We start from the raw sequence: 15,735 nt of genomic DNA, 5'->3' as shown, positions 1-15,735 counted from the left end.
TACACAATGCCTTTCGAGTGAGCTTTTTGAGGCCTTTTCATGGTGATGTGTTTGAAGATACATCTACTAAAATTTAGCCAGAGGTTGAGGAGCTCGATGAAATATTGATACCTGAGCAAATCTTGGCACATAAAGAGAGAAAAATCAAAGATAAAGTTTCCAAAAGATACTTGGTGAACTTTTAGAATTATTCGCCAATGGATGGATACTAAGTGGATGGAAGAGGATGACTTGGCAAACCATACTCAATTATTGCAGCCTTACCTCCACGCTTTTCAATTAGATCCAACTTAGAATCAAGCTCAATCAGGTTCAACAAAGCAAGGATCCAAAGCATTGCCCGATGCTCAAGGGAAAGTAGCAGTTCCACTCCTCCAATGATGGACAACTCTCATGTTTAGAGGATCTTGGATGTATTCAACATGCATCCAAGGTACTATGCTCACAGTATGTCTATCTCGAGGTCACAATTTAGTGTACTAGTCACTGCAGCTTGGTATGCACATGGGATGGTATTCATTGTATCTCTAAAACTATACATTTGCATCGGTACACATCAATTTGGATTGCGTATGATCATCAAAGATTGACTATCAAATGCTGGTTTTCAATGGATGATCATCAGTTGTTTATGGTATTCAACTGATTTTATGGACAACAGTGTGTTTTATGAATACAATTGATAGTTCAGCCATGGTTTATGCTCAATTTCAGCTTTGTTATGCTGGTTTTGCCAAGAGCAATTAAGATATGCTAATGAGAAATGGATTCTATGGGTTTATGGTAGCAATTTGGAATCTTTATGAGCCTTATATTATGGTTTTGTTGGTTGGTTTTGCCACATTGCAGTGCGATTGAGGATGATTGCAAGGATTTTAAGGGGGTGGTCTGTCATATGAGAACGTGAAATTTTGATGCTTTGCTTAGCATTTGATTAAAGAGTTAATCAAATATGCAAATGTGACTTGCATATATGAAATATAGGTCAATTATTTCACAATGTGTGACCTTGGACCCCACAATATCAATTGGTGCCAAAGTAGTTGTAACAAGTTATACTAGACTCATACTAGGTGGCACCTAGTGTGTGAATTCGGCCTAGAACATCTAATTAGCCATAACTGTCAATGGTGGTGACATTAAGGAACTGAGATTAATTAATTAATTAATGTAAGTTCCAAGGCTAATGAGTGCTCAGGATCACTTGGATGATAAATTGGCCTAGCGGATTTAATTGTTGGCCAATTAGAATATTTTTCTAAGCATAAAATAATTATTAAATTAATTTTCAGAATTAATATTATGAAAAATAATTTACTAATGTTGGATAATGCTGGAAATTGGATTTAGAAGGGCTGCCTGTTGACAAAACTTGCCCATGCAAGTGAAAAAAGGTAGTTACGAGCTGGGAGGGAGAGAGTCTATTCTAAAGGTGGGAGACTAGAGGAGAGGCTATTGCAACAAGTCACCACATTTTTTGGAGCAATAATCAGCCAACAAGAGCAGCAAAAACTGCATGCGACAGCATTCATGCTCTCTAGGAAAGTAGGCAGCAACATCTGGGCAGCAAGCGAAAGCTTGAAGGGCTGTCAGAACAGGGAAGCAACTAAATTCCTCCACTTTCTCATGACAGAAATCATAATCTTCTTTCTCCTCGGCATTGTCTCTAATCCTTCAACCATTTCTCATCCTTTCTCAGCAATTTCCAAGAGATTCAGCCATTGGAAGTGGAGATTTTGGTGAATCTCTTATGTAAACCCTAATTTACAGTAAAATTTAGGGTTTGACAACCACCTCAAAAAGCATGGTTAGAAATTGACAGCCTAGAGACGTGAATTTGAGTCATTGGAATTGAGGCAATTTCAAGAGATTCAAGTGGCCATTTTACCACCAAACTTTTGGGGCTGAATTTGTCACAAAGAGGCACCTGGATCAATGGAGAAGATTAAAGAACCTCAATATACTCCATCCATTTGGGATAAAAGACAAAGAAGTACCACAAAGGGTGCTGATTTTGAGGACAGCGGGCTATCCATTGTCCAAGATTAGTTGTAAATTTGTGCATTTCAGTTTATGTGATTTAATTGCTTGATGTAATTATTAAGTAATAAGGTTATTACTACCCTCTCTCCGAGAAAGACTGGTTTCACTTTTCCGAGCACCGCAACCTCAACCACCCAGTCGACAACTGAAGGGTCCACACCAATCAAATTAAAGGCATCATTGTAAGATACAGGAGACTTGCCCCTCTTGACACATTAGCAAAAGTGGCCCTGACCACATCATAGCTAGGATCATGTACTGACCTCAAGATATAGAGGAGCTATTATAGCTAGATATTTTGTACATACAATTTTAGACATTGAGATCTTTAGATTTTGGATGTTAGACTGTACTAGCATGTCAAGATATGCCATGATGCAGAGACACAGTACGGTTTGCGGGGAAAAACAGAGAGTATGTATGGCAAATACTGAGAGAGAAGAAAAACTCAAAAACATAAAAAGAACATGGTGACGATGCACTAAATCACACTATGAGAAGAAAAGATGGTACAGTGGAGCTGAAGCTCAAAAGATGACTGCACAATCCTATCTGACTCGGGTGGTAGCACATGTGGGGAATCTGCACAGTGAAGGGAGCGAAAAGATTCCCAATGAAGGGAGCAAAACACAGTCCTCCAAGCAGTGGACTATCATAGTAATCACTGGAAGGCGAAGGACAACTATCAAGGGAGCAAAGCACAATCCTCTCATGCCGTCAAAGATGAAGAAGATGATCACCAGCTGTCGAGGGAGCGAACCGCAGTCCTTGGATACAAAGAAGATGGCCTAGGCAACAAAACACAAATCCCAAAAGCTAGAAGGTTGCAAGCGCAAACTACAAGAGCCTCCAGATGATGGCGCCTGTGTGAAGGAAGGTCACAAGAGTGATGGGAGATGCCAAACGCAAGATGCTGATAGACGCTGGATAGGAGAAAGCTGGCACCTAATGCTCTTGATCAGCAAACGCAAGGTATGATGTGCCACTAGGTGACTGTGGTTGACGCCAGATTGAGGGAAGCACTCTAGATTATGAATGCGAGGTCTAGATGTGATGCCACGTATGTAGGACGGGTGGATGTGATTGCCAATTGTGTAGGACTAACGCCAGGGTGTGGGGAATCCTCCAAGCATCCAAACACGAGGTATAGACTGACCTAAGATGATGCTAGGGTGAGAGAGATGGTCACCATACTGGAGAAGAAAGATAGATGCCCACCATGAACCACAATGTCCGCCTAAAGGGGTGTGAAGGCAATGGAGAAACCAAAGAGAGAAGGGAAGAATATCAAAGTGATGGAAAAAGAGGGGTGAAGAATGATTGAAGTGGTGAAGTGATGGCCTATTTATTAGCCTTAGCTATCCACGGTGGCGTACCCGTGAGTGGGCGCTCACTGACGAAATGACCAAAATGTGGACACCAGCCCTTTTTAGGGCTGTCAATGCAAAACCCTAACTGAACTGGGAAAACTAAAGAAGTGGTTTCTCAACAACCCCCTCTCACGCCCAAAAAGGGATGAAGAAAGAGAAGCAAAGAGAGATATGAAGAAGATGTAGAGGATCCTGAAGATTCAAGATCTCCATCTGAAAGGTAACTTATAGTAAGGAATAGAAGACGAGATGAACTGCAAAACTTGACTCCACCTCAAGAGATAAGCCACTAGCTCAGTAAATCTATGCTGGAAGGAATGCAAAGGCCTCATCACCAAGTTGCGGCTGAACCTTCAAGGCTTCGATCTAGGTGGTACTTGAAGATCCTGGGTATGGACAGGAAAAATGGCTGCACAAAGACAGTCACCCCCAAAGAGTAAATGGTGGGTAAGAACTTCATGATCAATAGGTGCCCCCTCTGAGGGTGGAGACGCAAGGGCCCCCTTTGAAGCCAAAGAAGTAAAAGCCCCCTATGAGGGCAAAGAGAGTACAGATCCCTCTAAATCGCTCTCTACGAGAGAAGAAATCTAAAAACTCATGGATCATGAACTCTAAATCATCTGATGACAAAGGAAGTGCCGCCAATTGTGTTGAAGAAGATACCTAGGGTATTGAAGATATCAAAGAACTCCCATAGGTAGCCTCTCAAACCCAAGTAGTCGAGTGTGGGGAAAGGTGAGGCTCATGCTAAGCCAAGGATGGGCAACAAGTGATGTCTCTCATTGGAGTGGACTACAAGGCTGAGGTAATGAAAGGTGTTGAACAGCCACAGTCTTGCAAAGAAGTAAACTACCGAGGGGACGGTATCCAACAATCATTGTCTCTTAGTGGAGCAGACTGCAGAACTATGGGTTGTCGAGGCAACATCCCTAAAACCCTAGAAGAAGTAGAAGCAACCTCCGTAGTACATTGCGTCGATCGCAAGGAGGCCGTGGTGCTTGATGATCCTCCTATTGCTTGAGAGGACTTAGTACGCATTGAATGCGTCTTATTGCCTTGAGCATAAAAATTCGAAAGCCGATGCAGAATAAACTCTATGGCCCAGAAGGAAGAGGTGGCACAATGAGTGCCTTGGGGAAGATGCATATGCTCCGATAATGTAGGGAGCAAATGTCCATGTCGGCAAGTATCAATGGGAGGTCCAGTGATGTCAGAAGAGGAGCACCTAGTGGTTTGTCCATCTGCTTGTGGAGAAGTCATAGCACTAGAGTGTCAACCTCTAAAAGGAAGGGTGGGTGGGAGACGAAGAGAAGGGTATCTCTATCTCCCTAGTAACGCAGCGTAAATGGAGGGGAAAATCAATAGATAATGCCGAATCCGCAACCTGTATTTGCCTTCTCTGATGGGCACGGTCTTTAGCTCTCTAAGCTCCTATAGTCTGATATCATGTCAAGATATGCAACAATGCAAAGAGACAATAGAGTTTGAGGAGAGACACAGAGTGTGTACAACAAACACTGAGAGAGAAGAGAAACTCCGAAACATAAAAAGAACATAGTGATAACGCACTAAACCACGCTATGAGAAAAAAAGCCAATATAGTGGAGCTGAAGCTTAGAAGATGATTGCACTATCCTGTCTGACTCAAGTGGCAATACCTATGGGGAATCTGCACAGTGAAGGGAGCGAATCGCAGTTATCCGAGTAGTGGACTATCGAAGCAATCACTGGACGGTGAAGGACAGCTGTTGAGGGAGGGAAGTGCAGTCCTCGAACGTCGTGGGAGATGAAGAAGATGATCACCAATTGTCGAGGGAGTGAAGCACAATCCTCGAATGCCAAGAAGATGGCTTGGGCAGAAAACGCAAATCCGACAAGCCAAAAGGCTACAAATGCAAACTCTAGGAGCCTCCAAATGATAGCACCTTCGTGATTAGATACTAAACTCATACTAGTATGCATTTTTCCCACTTTCATGATGAGATGACATCAAACAAAGATGAACTTTGGTTTTATCTCATAGGACACATTGGCCTTTTGTAGACTTTAATATCTCTGCCTCCTCTCTCTCTACAACATCGACGATTGATGGATCGCACGCATATATGCGTAGATATATGAAGCAGCAATGGAGGCAAAGCTGAGTGCTTATGTAGAGAGATGGAGAATGAGAGCTACATGACAAGATGGATTCATATAAGGGCTCTCTACATTGGACCACATCTTCACTCTGAGAAGCATGATTGAGCTAGTGAAATCTACAAAGAAAAAACTTTACTATTGCTTTGTGGATTTCCACAAGGCCTTTGATACCATTCCATAGGATAGACTACTACAGAGACTGCAAATACTTGAAATCCCATCAGCCATGATTTGGGGCATCTATGCATTGTATGAAAGGGAATGCCTAGGAGGATATGTGTGATACTCTTGGACTCTTGGCCCGTAGGTCAACACATCCATACATTGGTATGGTGTGGGCTAGTGGTATGGGACACCAACTCTTGGGATGTGGTTATGACCCAACATGCTGCTAGCTTCCTACCTTGGGGATGAGCTTGTTAAGCCCTATTGCTAGGAGGTGAGTCTAATGTCCATTCATTCTTATGTTATTTGCCATGGGCACGGCTTGTGTCTATCTTGTGTGTAGGTTTGTTCCAAGGGGGATGTTTCAATAGGCGTCTTACACAACTTTACAACATTGATAGAGGAACTTGGGCCCAATCAAAAGAACAAAGTCGTGGAGGGACAAACTAAGCTAAAGCATTTCTGCTTTGCAAAAAGGCAAGCCTATAAAAATTGACTTTAATGCCGGGGCTTTTAAAAATCTTTTAGCTAAAAGCAAAAAAAATAAAGCTTGAGCATTTGTGTTTTGCAAATGTCCAAGCCTATAACAATTGACCTTAATGCTGAGGCTTTAAAAAATCTTTTAGCTAAAAGCTAAAATGCTTCTATTTCTCTCTCATTCCTTTCAGCCTGAGATGCTGCCATCCTGTGCAAGTTTGCTGCCACTTCTACAGGTCAGCAGTGTTGTCATGAGTGCCATGAATGGGCCTCAGTCAGCTCTATGCCAAAATCCATCAGTTCCGTTCCACACCATATCAAAACCTCTGCTGCACTTCATAAACCATAACAACTGCCACATCATCATCTAGATCAATGTGATCTTGCTGTGTGTGAATGCCTCTGTCTGGCCATCAGTCTTCATATAGTTCAGTCAGCACCATCTCTACTATTGCATGCAGGTTGACATAGAAAGTCCAAAGACTACAATCCATATAGGGAGTCTCATAGACTAAATAAGAACTTCCACTTCATCCACATTACTGCATCACTTTCCGTGACTCCATCATGAAGCCAACAGAAGAATGCCATGATTTGTGTAAGAAGTACCATGCTGGAAGCCTCTCTAGTTCTCCATACATTCACATAACCCTGTCAAGATTGTGGGAGAGAAGGAAGGAGTCTCACTTGTAGCTTTCTTGCTTGCACAATGGGGGAATACACATACAGGTGGAGGCTGAAAACAGTTTTCCTCTTCTTAGTTGTGTAAGCCAAAAAGGAACTCTAGTACAAGGAAATAGAAGAACCCTATATATGGGTCTCAAACCAAACTCAACTAACTAAGGTGGCATACTAACTGAGCCACGAAGTAGAGTAGATAAGGATAGCTGTCATCTAGCTATTATTCATGGGCGGTGTACCAACCGCATCTGCAGCTAACAAGTCGGTGACATAAATGCACAACGGTCACCCTGGCATATCACAAGTGGAGGTCGATATCTCAACACTCCCCCTCGAGCTCAATCCCAATTCCTGCACACGAAGCAGGTCTCTGAACTTGCGCAGCTTCTCTGCGCCCAATGCCTTTGTAAATATGTCAGCTACTTGATCCTCTGTGCTGACATAAACTAGATCAATAAGACCTAGTAAAACCCTCTCCCGCACATAGTGATAATGCACCTCAATGTGCTTTGTTCTAGCATGATAGACTGGGTTATTTGCCAAGTGTATACTGCTCATGTTGTCACAATAAATGACAATTGGCCCATCTGTAGGCTGATGCATATCATAAAGTAGCTTATGCAACCAAGCTACCTCACATGCAACCATTGCTGCGCCCCTGTACTCAGTCTCTGTGCTCGACAAGGCAACTGTAGGCTGTTTCTTGCTGCTCCAAGTGACTGCAGCACTCCCAAAAGAGAGCACATATCCACTGGTAGATCGTCTATCAGAAATACTACCAGCCCAATCAGCATCAGTGTATCCATGCAACTGTATCTGAACCCCAGTTTCATAAAGTAGTCCATACTGCAATGTGAACTTCACATACCTGAGTATGCGTCTAGCCGCATCCAAATGCGATTTCCTTGGAGCCTGCATAAATTGACTTACCAATCCAACAGCATAGCTCAAATCTGGCCTGGTAATAGTCATATAAATCAAACTTCCTACTATGCGTCTGTACATAGTAGGGTCTTCCAAAAGCTCACCTGCATCTGCGCTCAGCTTCACATTCTGCTCCAAAGGAACTAAAATAGGCTTACAGCTTGTCATTCCATATTTGGACAGCATGTCCAATCCATTTTGCCTCTGCAAGAGCCGTATCCCACTTGGTGATCTAATCACCTCAATGCCCAAGAAATAACGTAGCTCTCCCAAATCCTTCATCTCAAACTTCTGCTTCAATAGCATTTTCACATGAAAGATATCATCATCACTGTCACCTATCATAATCAAATCATCAACATAAATGACAAGTAGCATAATACCTTTCTCTGTTTTTCTCACATAAAGTGAGAAATCTGCCTTTGAAATCTGAAAGCCAATAGTGACAAGATACTGTCCTATCTTGTCAGACCATGCTCTAGGTGCTTGCTTCAAGCCATACAAAGCTTTCTTTAACCTGCAAACAAACTCAGGATGAACAACATGCACATAACCTGGTGGCTGCTCCATATAGACCTCTTCTTGCAAATCACCATGCAAGAAGGCATTCTTTACATCCATCTGATGTAAAGACCATCCCTTTGATGCAGCCATAGCAATGACTGCTCTTACGGTTGCCATCCTTGCAACCGGATTGAATGTTTCTTCATAATCAATGCCATATGTTTGTGCATACCCCTTGACTACTAATCTTGCCTTGTATCTATTCACAGAACCATCTACATTGTGTTTCACCTTATAAACCCACTTACAACCAATTGCATTCTTATCTTTAGGCAAAGGTACCAATTCCCATGTAGCATTTGCTTCCAAGGCATCCATTTCTTCATCCATGGCTTTCTCCCATTTTTCTTTTCCCATGGCTTGCTCAAAAGAAGTGGGTTCTGGTTCCTGTATCACGTTGACCATATATGATTAGTGAATGGCTGTAAATCCATCATATTTCAGCCTATCCACAGGATACCTAGCTCTGGTAGACCTGCGCAAAGTAGGTTCACTCCCAGGTGCTCTCAAAACATCCCTGGTCTTCCTTACTCCAGGGGTAACAATAGAAGGAATACCCAACTCATCATCAATGCTCTGTTCTAAGCCACTGGATTCACCATCCACATAAGAGTGACCTGCATTCACATCAAACATGGGCTGATCTGCATTGCTTTGAGAAGATTCTCCTGATCTCAATCTGTCTGTCCATGGCGAAGAATATGAACAACTGCTAGAGGACGCTCAGGTCCACTAATATCTTGTGACTGCTGCTGTGAATTCTGTGCAGCATTACCATTTTGTGCATTTATATTATCAATCACATTTACTAGTTTATACCAGCTACTCATCTCATCAAAAACATCTCTGCTCACTGTAAACTTACGAGTAGAAGGGTTATAGCATCTATACCCTTTTTGCTGCAGAGAATAACCAATAAAGATGCACTTCTCAGCTTTTGAATCCAACTTGGATCTCAACTCATCTGGCACATGAACATAGGCAATGCAACCAAAAATTTTCAAATGAGAAATATCTGGTTTCCTACCAGTATACCTCTCCTCTGGAGTCATGCCATGTATTGCTGCAGTGGGAGTCCTGTTCATTATGTAGACTGATGTAGCAACTGCCTCAACCCAGTAAAAATTTAGCAGGTCTTTTTCATTGAGCATGGCACGAGATACCTCTCCAATATGCCTGTTTTTTCTTTCTGCAATTCCATTTTGCTGTGGGGTATGACTACATGAATATTGCTGCTTTATGCCATGCTCCTGCAAGAACCTTGCAAACTCATTTGAGAGGTACTCTCCCCCTCCATCTGACCTTAGGCATTTTATTTACAGGCCTGTTTCTTTTTCAACCATAGCTTTAAGAGTTTTGAAACGCCCAAAAACTTTACTTTTCTTTTTTATAAAATACACCCAAACTTTTCTGCTATAGTCATCAATAAAAGTGACAAAATAATGACAGCTTCCAATAGATGCAGCTTTAGTAGTCCACACATCAGAGTGGATTAATTCCAATGGCTTCTTACTCTCTTGAACATGTCTAGGAAATGGTTTCCTTGCCTGTTTTCCAAATTGACAGGCTTCACATACCTTATGCATTTCTGCAACCTTGAATTTAGGCAATCCTGCAACAATATTTTGGGCTTGCATTGATTTAAGTCGTTGTACATTAACATGACCAATGCGTTTATGCGATATCAATATCTGCAACTACACCGGTCCCATGTGCAAACATTGCTGCACTCAATTCAGGCATGTCTGTATCCAACGTAAACATTCTGTCCTTCTTCTTTTCTTTTGCTATCAAACGACCTTTATTTTTCATATCCTCAACAAAGCATCCATGAGAATTAAATCTGACCTGCAAGCCCTGCTCAACCATTTGACCAACAGAAACCAGGTTCTTGGTGATATTCGGGACATGAAATACATCCGACAGGTATTTCTTTTTCCCATCCTGCATAGACAAAGGAATTTTTCCAATCTGTACAATAGAATGTGCAGTATCATCACCAGTCTCCACAAATCCTGGTTTTTCCATTTTCCTTGCATCCTACATCCATTCTGCATGACCTATCATGTGGTTTGATGCTCCTGAGTCAACATACCACACATTGTTGCTTTCTTCTACACTTGTCTCACAGAATTGGTCATGTGCTGCACCATAAACAAATACTCATTTCTGTCATCACCCTGTCTACTAGAAGATGCATAATTCCCTTGTTGCAATTTTCCATTCATGATGTCATTCTGCTTTTTATAGCAGTCTTTAGCCATATAACCCATTTTACCACAGTAGTAGCATTCAACATTGCTGTTTGCATTTTGGCCTCTTTGCCATCCACCACGACCTCTTTGGCTCCCCCTACCTCTAGAGTTACCACGTCCTCCTCTATAGAACTGGTTTTCTTGAGTTTATTGCATATTCTGATTTCTACGACGGCCTTCAGATCGGCCTCCTCTACCTTTGCCTCTACCTCTTCCAGCATTTTAGTAGAAGACAGCTTCTTTTGAAGTTCCTCCTGAAGAAGATGCACCACCATTTCTTTGCTCCTCAGAAATTAGAAGAGCAATCAACTCCTCAAAATTAGGAAATCTTTCACGGACGGAAATTGATGTTCGGAACTGTGCATAATCCTTTCCTAGACCATTCAAGGTCACAGAAACTAAATCATCATCTTTCACTGGCGACCCAATGAAAGCAAGTGCATCTGCAATCTTCTTCACCTTCATGTGGTAGTCATTGATGCTCATACTTTCTCTTTGCACATTGTGCAACTCTTGCTTGAGCTGCATTTTCCTGGCTTGCGTATTTGTGCTATACATTTTTGACAAAGTATCCCATGCCTCCTTTGGCGTACTTGCATCCTGAATATGCACAATCATAGAGTCTGAAATGCTGATAGACAGCCAGTACATAACTTTCCTGGCTCTCTTATGCCATCCTTTAAATGTCTGCATTTGCTGTTGATTGGGAACATCAGGAAGAACTGGTTCTTCTTCATTTCCTGCAACGAATTTCCAATATCCTTTTCCCATAAGGAAATTCGTCATTCTAAACTTCCATGCTTGGAAGTTGTTATTGTCAAGCTTTTCAGTGACAATCTGTGAAAGAGAATCAGACGCCATTACAGAACACTGCAAAAAATTCTGTCACTGCAAAGAACACAGCTTCAGCCTCACAAGGGCAAATCTGCAAAACTGACGAAAGTGGTATTTGACCACACAGTCACTTCCTAGTGACGATTTTGTATCAACAGGCAACAAGGATGATTCTGTAACTCCCAAAGTCTCTACGTATAGGCATACGATGCAATTTCTACAGTAACTTTTCACCGACTTGTAGAACAGTGGTCGCACAGCATAAAACAGGGCCTTTTCTTGAGTGCGTGTGGAAAACTTCCGCCTCCAAAACAGGCCCCGAAATGGCCTCGAATCAAAAAAACAGGGCAGCCGAGGGCTAAAGCCTCACCCGCAGCATATACTGCCCTCTTGCTACACCGCGAAGGGCGTCTCAATCCGAGACAATGCACTCTTGCACTTTCCGGTTGTGCTACCTGCAGAGACTTGCTCCCAAACTCGAAAAATGAAAGCAACACTGGTCCTCTTACCAGAACACCGCGAACTTGGTTTGCTTTCTTGAGCTCCTTACCACGAACCAGGCTCTGATACCATGTCAAGATTGTGGGAGAGAAGGAAGGAGTCTCACTTGTAGCTTTCTTGCTTGCACAATGGGGGAATACACACACAGGTGGAGGCTGAAAACAGTTTTCCTCTTCTTAGTTGTGTAAGCCAAAAAGGAACTCTAGTACAAGGAAATAGAAGAACCCTATATATGGGTCTCAAACCAAACTCAACTAACTAAGGTGGCATACTAACTGAGCCACGAACTAGAGTAGATAAGGATAGCTGTCATCTAGCTATTATCCATGGGCGGTGTACCAACCGCATCTGCAACTAACAAGTCGGTGACATAAATGCACAACGGTCACCCTGGCATATCTCAACAAACCCATGTAAGTCCATCTAGCCCTATCCATCATGCATATCAAAGGGAGCCAAATCCTAAAATAGTTTTATAGATATTCGCAGCAGCAAGCTACTGAAGGCAAGTTAGAAGTTGGATTTGAAGAGCAAGAAGACCAATCAAAAGTGCTGAAACTTATTTTTGTCAAAGGCATGTAAAACTTGAAAACCTCAATGTATTATTTTAGACACTACTAACCCATGAGGTGCGCTTGTAATTTTTCCTATTCATCACTTATGAATAAAGAGGTATTTAGTGAGTGCCCAACTCACTCCCGTGCAAATTGTAAAATCACCCGGAGCTACATTAGAAGACCGGCAACCAACGTGGAGGTTGCGGGCATCTCTATTTACTTGTTCCCAAACCACACCTACAATGCCCTCGAGTAAAACCTTGCTAATTGTGGGAGAAAACCCTGAAACACTCTCCTATGAAAACAGTAAAAAAATAGCTGCTAAAACCATACAGATCCTGACTGCCATTTGGCACAAAACATGTCCTTCCCTTGCTCGCCAAGGCTCACTCTCATGACATTGCATTTTCCTTTGGCCCAGTTCTATTTTACAAAAATGCTTCGCTGCGTCACCCTTCAAATAGGGGTCAGGGTAAATTTATCTCCTCTGTAAGGTCATTTGGATCCATCAGCATGGTGACTCTCATAGCTTGGGTGCTCCAACCTGCTTTGCCCACAATAATGGCAGCACAAAAGGACTCTCTCAAAAAATCAAAATTGCTAGCAAGATGAAATCCCTCTAGAAATCCAAGAAAATTGAGTTGAATCAAAATCCCTTGAACTAGGTAGGCGGCCAGATTAAATCCAATCCACTAAGAAGAAGGCCTCTGCTTGTGTCCGATTCACTATTATGATGACCCCTTTTTATAGATTTCCTCCTACCAAAAAATCCATTTTGCATGTGGGATTAAACCAAGCAATCGATCTAAAACTTCCTATGAGAGAGGTCATAAGACAAGACATCCATTCCACCAAATGAACATGCTTGTCACACTGCTTGAAAAAACATTTAATAAGAGCTTTGCACAATATTGACCTGTCAAATATCACAAGTCCACAATGATTTAGATGACACACTCAAACCATCTCTTGATATACAGCAAGCATGTATGTAGAAGATACCCAAACAATATCGGATTGCTGACTCACATAATCAACAAAGCATTGCAAAGTGTACTTGAAAGACCTTATGTAGCCTCAGGAAATGTTAGCTACCGTTGATATCCACAGATTGGGATGGTGGTGGCAACCAAACATCTGTAATGCCGGCAAGTGAAAGCTCATTTGCTTTACCCCGAACAACCTTGTACCAAGGATATCTGTTGGGTGATTCCCAATTGAATCCCTACAAGACAATGTACAATGAACCGTGAATTAGATCTCAGTAAGTTAATTTGCTTCAGCATTCAGCTTTAGAAACTCATTTGCAGACCACCTCCTGAGTACCCTTGTCTACAAGGTGCTCCTACTAAAGAAATTAGCTTACACTTGGTGGAATCACTGTTGTTTGGGTAGGTCACCTTCTTCCAATCTGCAAATATGGATGATACTCAAGATCTCCCAATGACAGAGCTAGTTCTTGTACAACCAATTACAGTTGTATTAATCAGCATAATACCAGGAAGGAATCTACATAGCACAAGTAGATGTGATTGTTTGACTAAGAGATGTTGAACGCCATCAATAGTCACAGATTGGAAGGTGCTGGCAACCAGATGCACCAACAAATAAAAGTACAGTTTTTCCACAAACAACCTTGGAGCAACCAAGTGTTCATACCCTAAATAAATAAAATGTTGCTCGTTAACCAAGATAATGATCTAGCAATCAACTTGTTACAGGATCCCCAACATTAAGATCCTTGCATCAAAAGGCTAAACGAAATTTGAATACCCCATAACCTGACTTCTGTTTGGATTACTTTTACTCGAAAACGTATGATTATTTAACTAAAATTCTTCTACAGCAGGTCAATGATGTCTTTTAGAATTTGGATTACTCGGATTTTCTTCTACATGTACAAAAATACTGCAGTCAATTTTGCTTTGCATTTGCCAGGTAATTATTTAATAGATGACTATAATAGGTCCATTTGCACCCGTCTCAATGAAAAAACACTTCAGTCACGATTGTTTTACCTCTGAGCTACCTTGAAACACTAATTAATTAATCAACCTACGATGGGAAAACAATCTTGAGAAGCTAATGCATAACCAATAAGATACTGTGTGTTTCAGAAACAAATAAATGTTTCTCCCTCTTCCCAATGAATTCAGCCGCTGGCACACCCTAGCCTTCTTGACCTAATAGAGAAAACCGTATGAAATAACACATCCCGGCACAATCACTTCAATCGATCAACAGGAATTTTGTTGACACCTGAAATAATATATGGTCCAGTGGCGCGGGAGGGTCTGGTCTACCAGGACGCACTTGTGCACCGTGGACCTCTGGCCGTGCAAGGTAGGACTCGTTCTGCATCTTCTCGTCCTGGCTTTCGATCCATCGTTTGGAGAACAATTCCTCGTGTGCGGCTACTGCTCTGATCGCAGGTGCTGATGTTCTCCCTCGTGAGTGTCTTGCCTTTAATACGAGACCACAAAGAGGCTCTGGAGGCGCAAAGAAATGGTGCGACGACGGACGCGGAGGCCCGAGGTTTGTACTGGCCGTGAGGGTAGGAGAAGGACGATGGGGATGGGGATGGGGATGGTGTGCTGCTGCTGACTGATGAAGGTGCAGATGCCGCTGCATGCAGCATGCAGAAGAAGAAGAAGAAGAAGGCGGCCCTTGCAGGAGAAGGTTCATGCTGATGATGGCAATACTGTGTGGCACTGTTGGTCTTGAGGGTGCTATTATTGTGGCGTGGTTGGCGCGACAAAGGGATGAATGATTCATAGAGAATAAACTACGTGACGGAAAAGTAGTTGGCGTCGCCTCCCATCGAATGGTCAACATATATATATATATATATATATTGCAAGAATACCATGCATTTCTACATGCACATAATGCAAGCAATACACTACAAGAATTTCTATGATGCATGTTCTAACTCATTTTAAATTTATGGATGCTCAAATGGATAAATCTTATATTTTTGCGTACTTGTATGATTCGACCAAATGCATGGTTTTCTGCATAATATCATGAATTTCTAGCATGCATGCCGAAGTTTCTAAAACAAATCGATCCATGATTAGTTAATTTGTCCTAGGTGCAAGAAATCATATGCATAATCATACAAATGCATCAATAATTCCTGACATGAATGTAGAATCATACAGATGCATGCACAAATTTTCTAATCATTATACAATTAGCAAATCCTTGTCGATCGCTGAT

At 42.0% G+C, this 15,735-nt stretch overlaps 1 protein-coding gene across 1 annotated transcript in view; it reads right to left on the bottom strand.

The window, feature by feature from the left end:
- Positions 1-15,287, bottom strand: part of LOC148011744 (alpha-amylase-like) — a 108,441-nt gene extending 93,154 nt beyond the window's left edge. Inside the window, exons 1-2 of the mRNA XM_087670265.1 lie at positions 14,773-15,287; positions 13,609-13,738 (exon numbers count right to left, since the gene is read on the bottom strand). Coding sequence (XP_087526391.1) covers positions 13,609-13,738; positions 14,773-15,198 — 556 coding nt within the window. The 5' untranslated portion in view covers positions 15,199-15,287. The remainder of the gene's footprint in view (positions 1-13,608; positions 13,739-14,772) is intronic.
- Between the last annotated feature and the right edge of the window lie 448 nt (positions 15,288-15,735).

The sequence above is a fragment of the Lygodium microphyllum genome, chromosome 28 (genome assembly GCF_053477565.2).
Source record: "Lygodium microphyllum isolate KBCC chromosome 28, Lygodium_microphyllum_v1.1.10, whole genome shotgun sequence".
NCBI lineage: Eukaryota > Viridiplantae > Streptophyta > Polypodiopsida > Schizaeales > Lygodiaceae > Lygodium > Lygodium microphyllum.
Note: the sequence above shows the minus strand (reverse complement) of the source record. Positions and strands in the feature narration are given on the sequence as shown.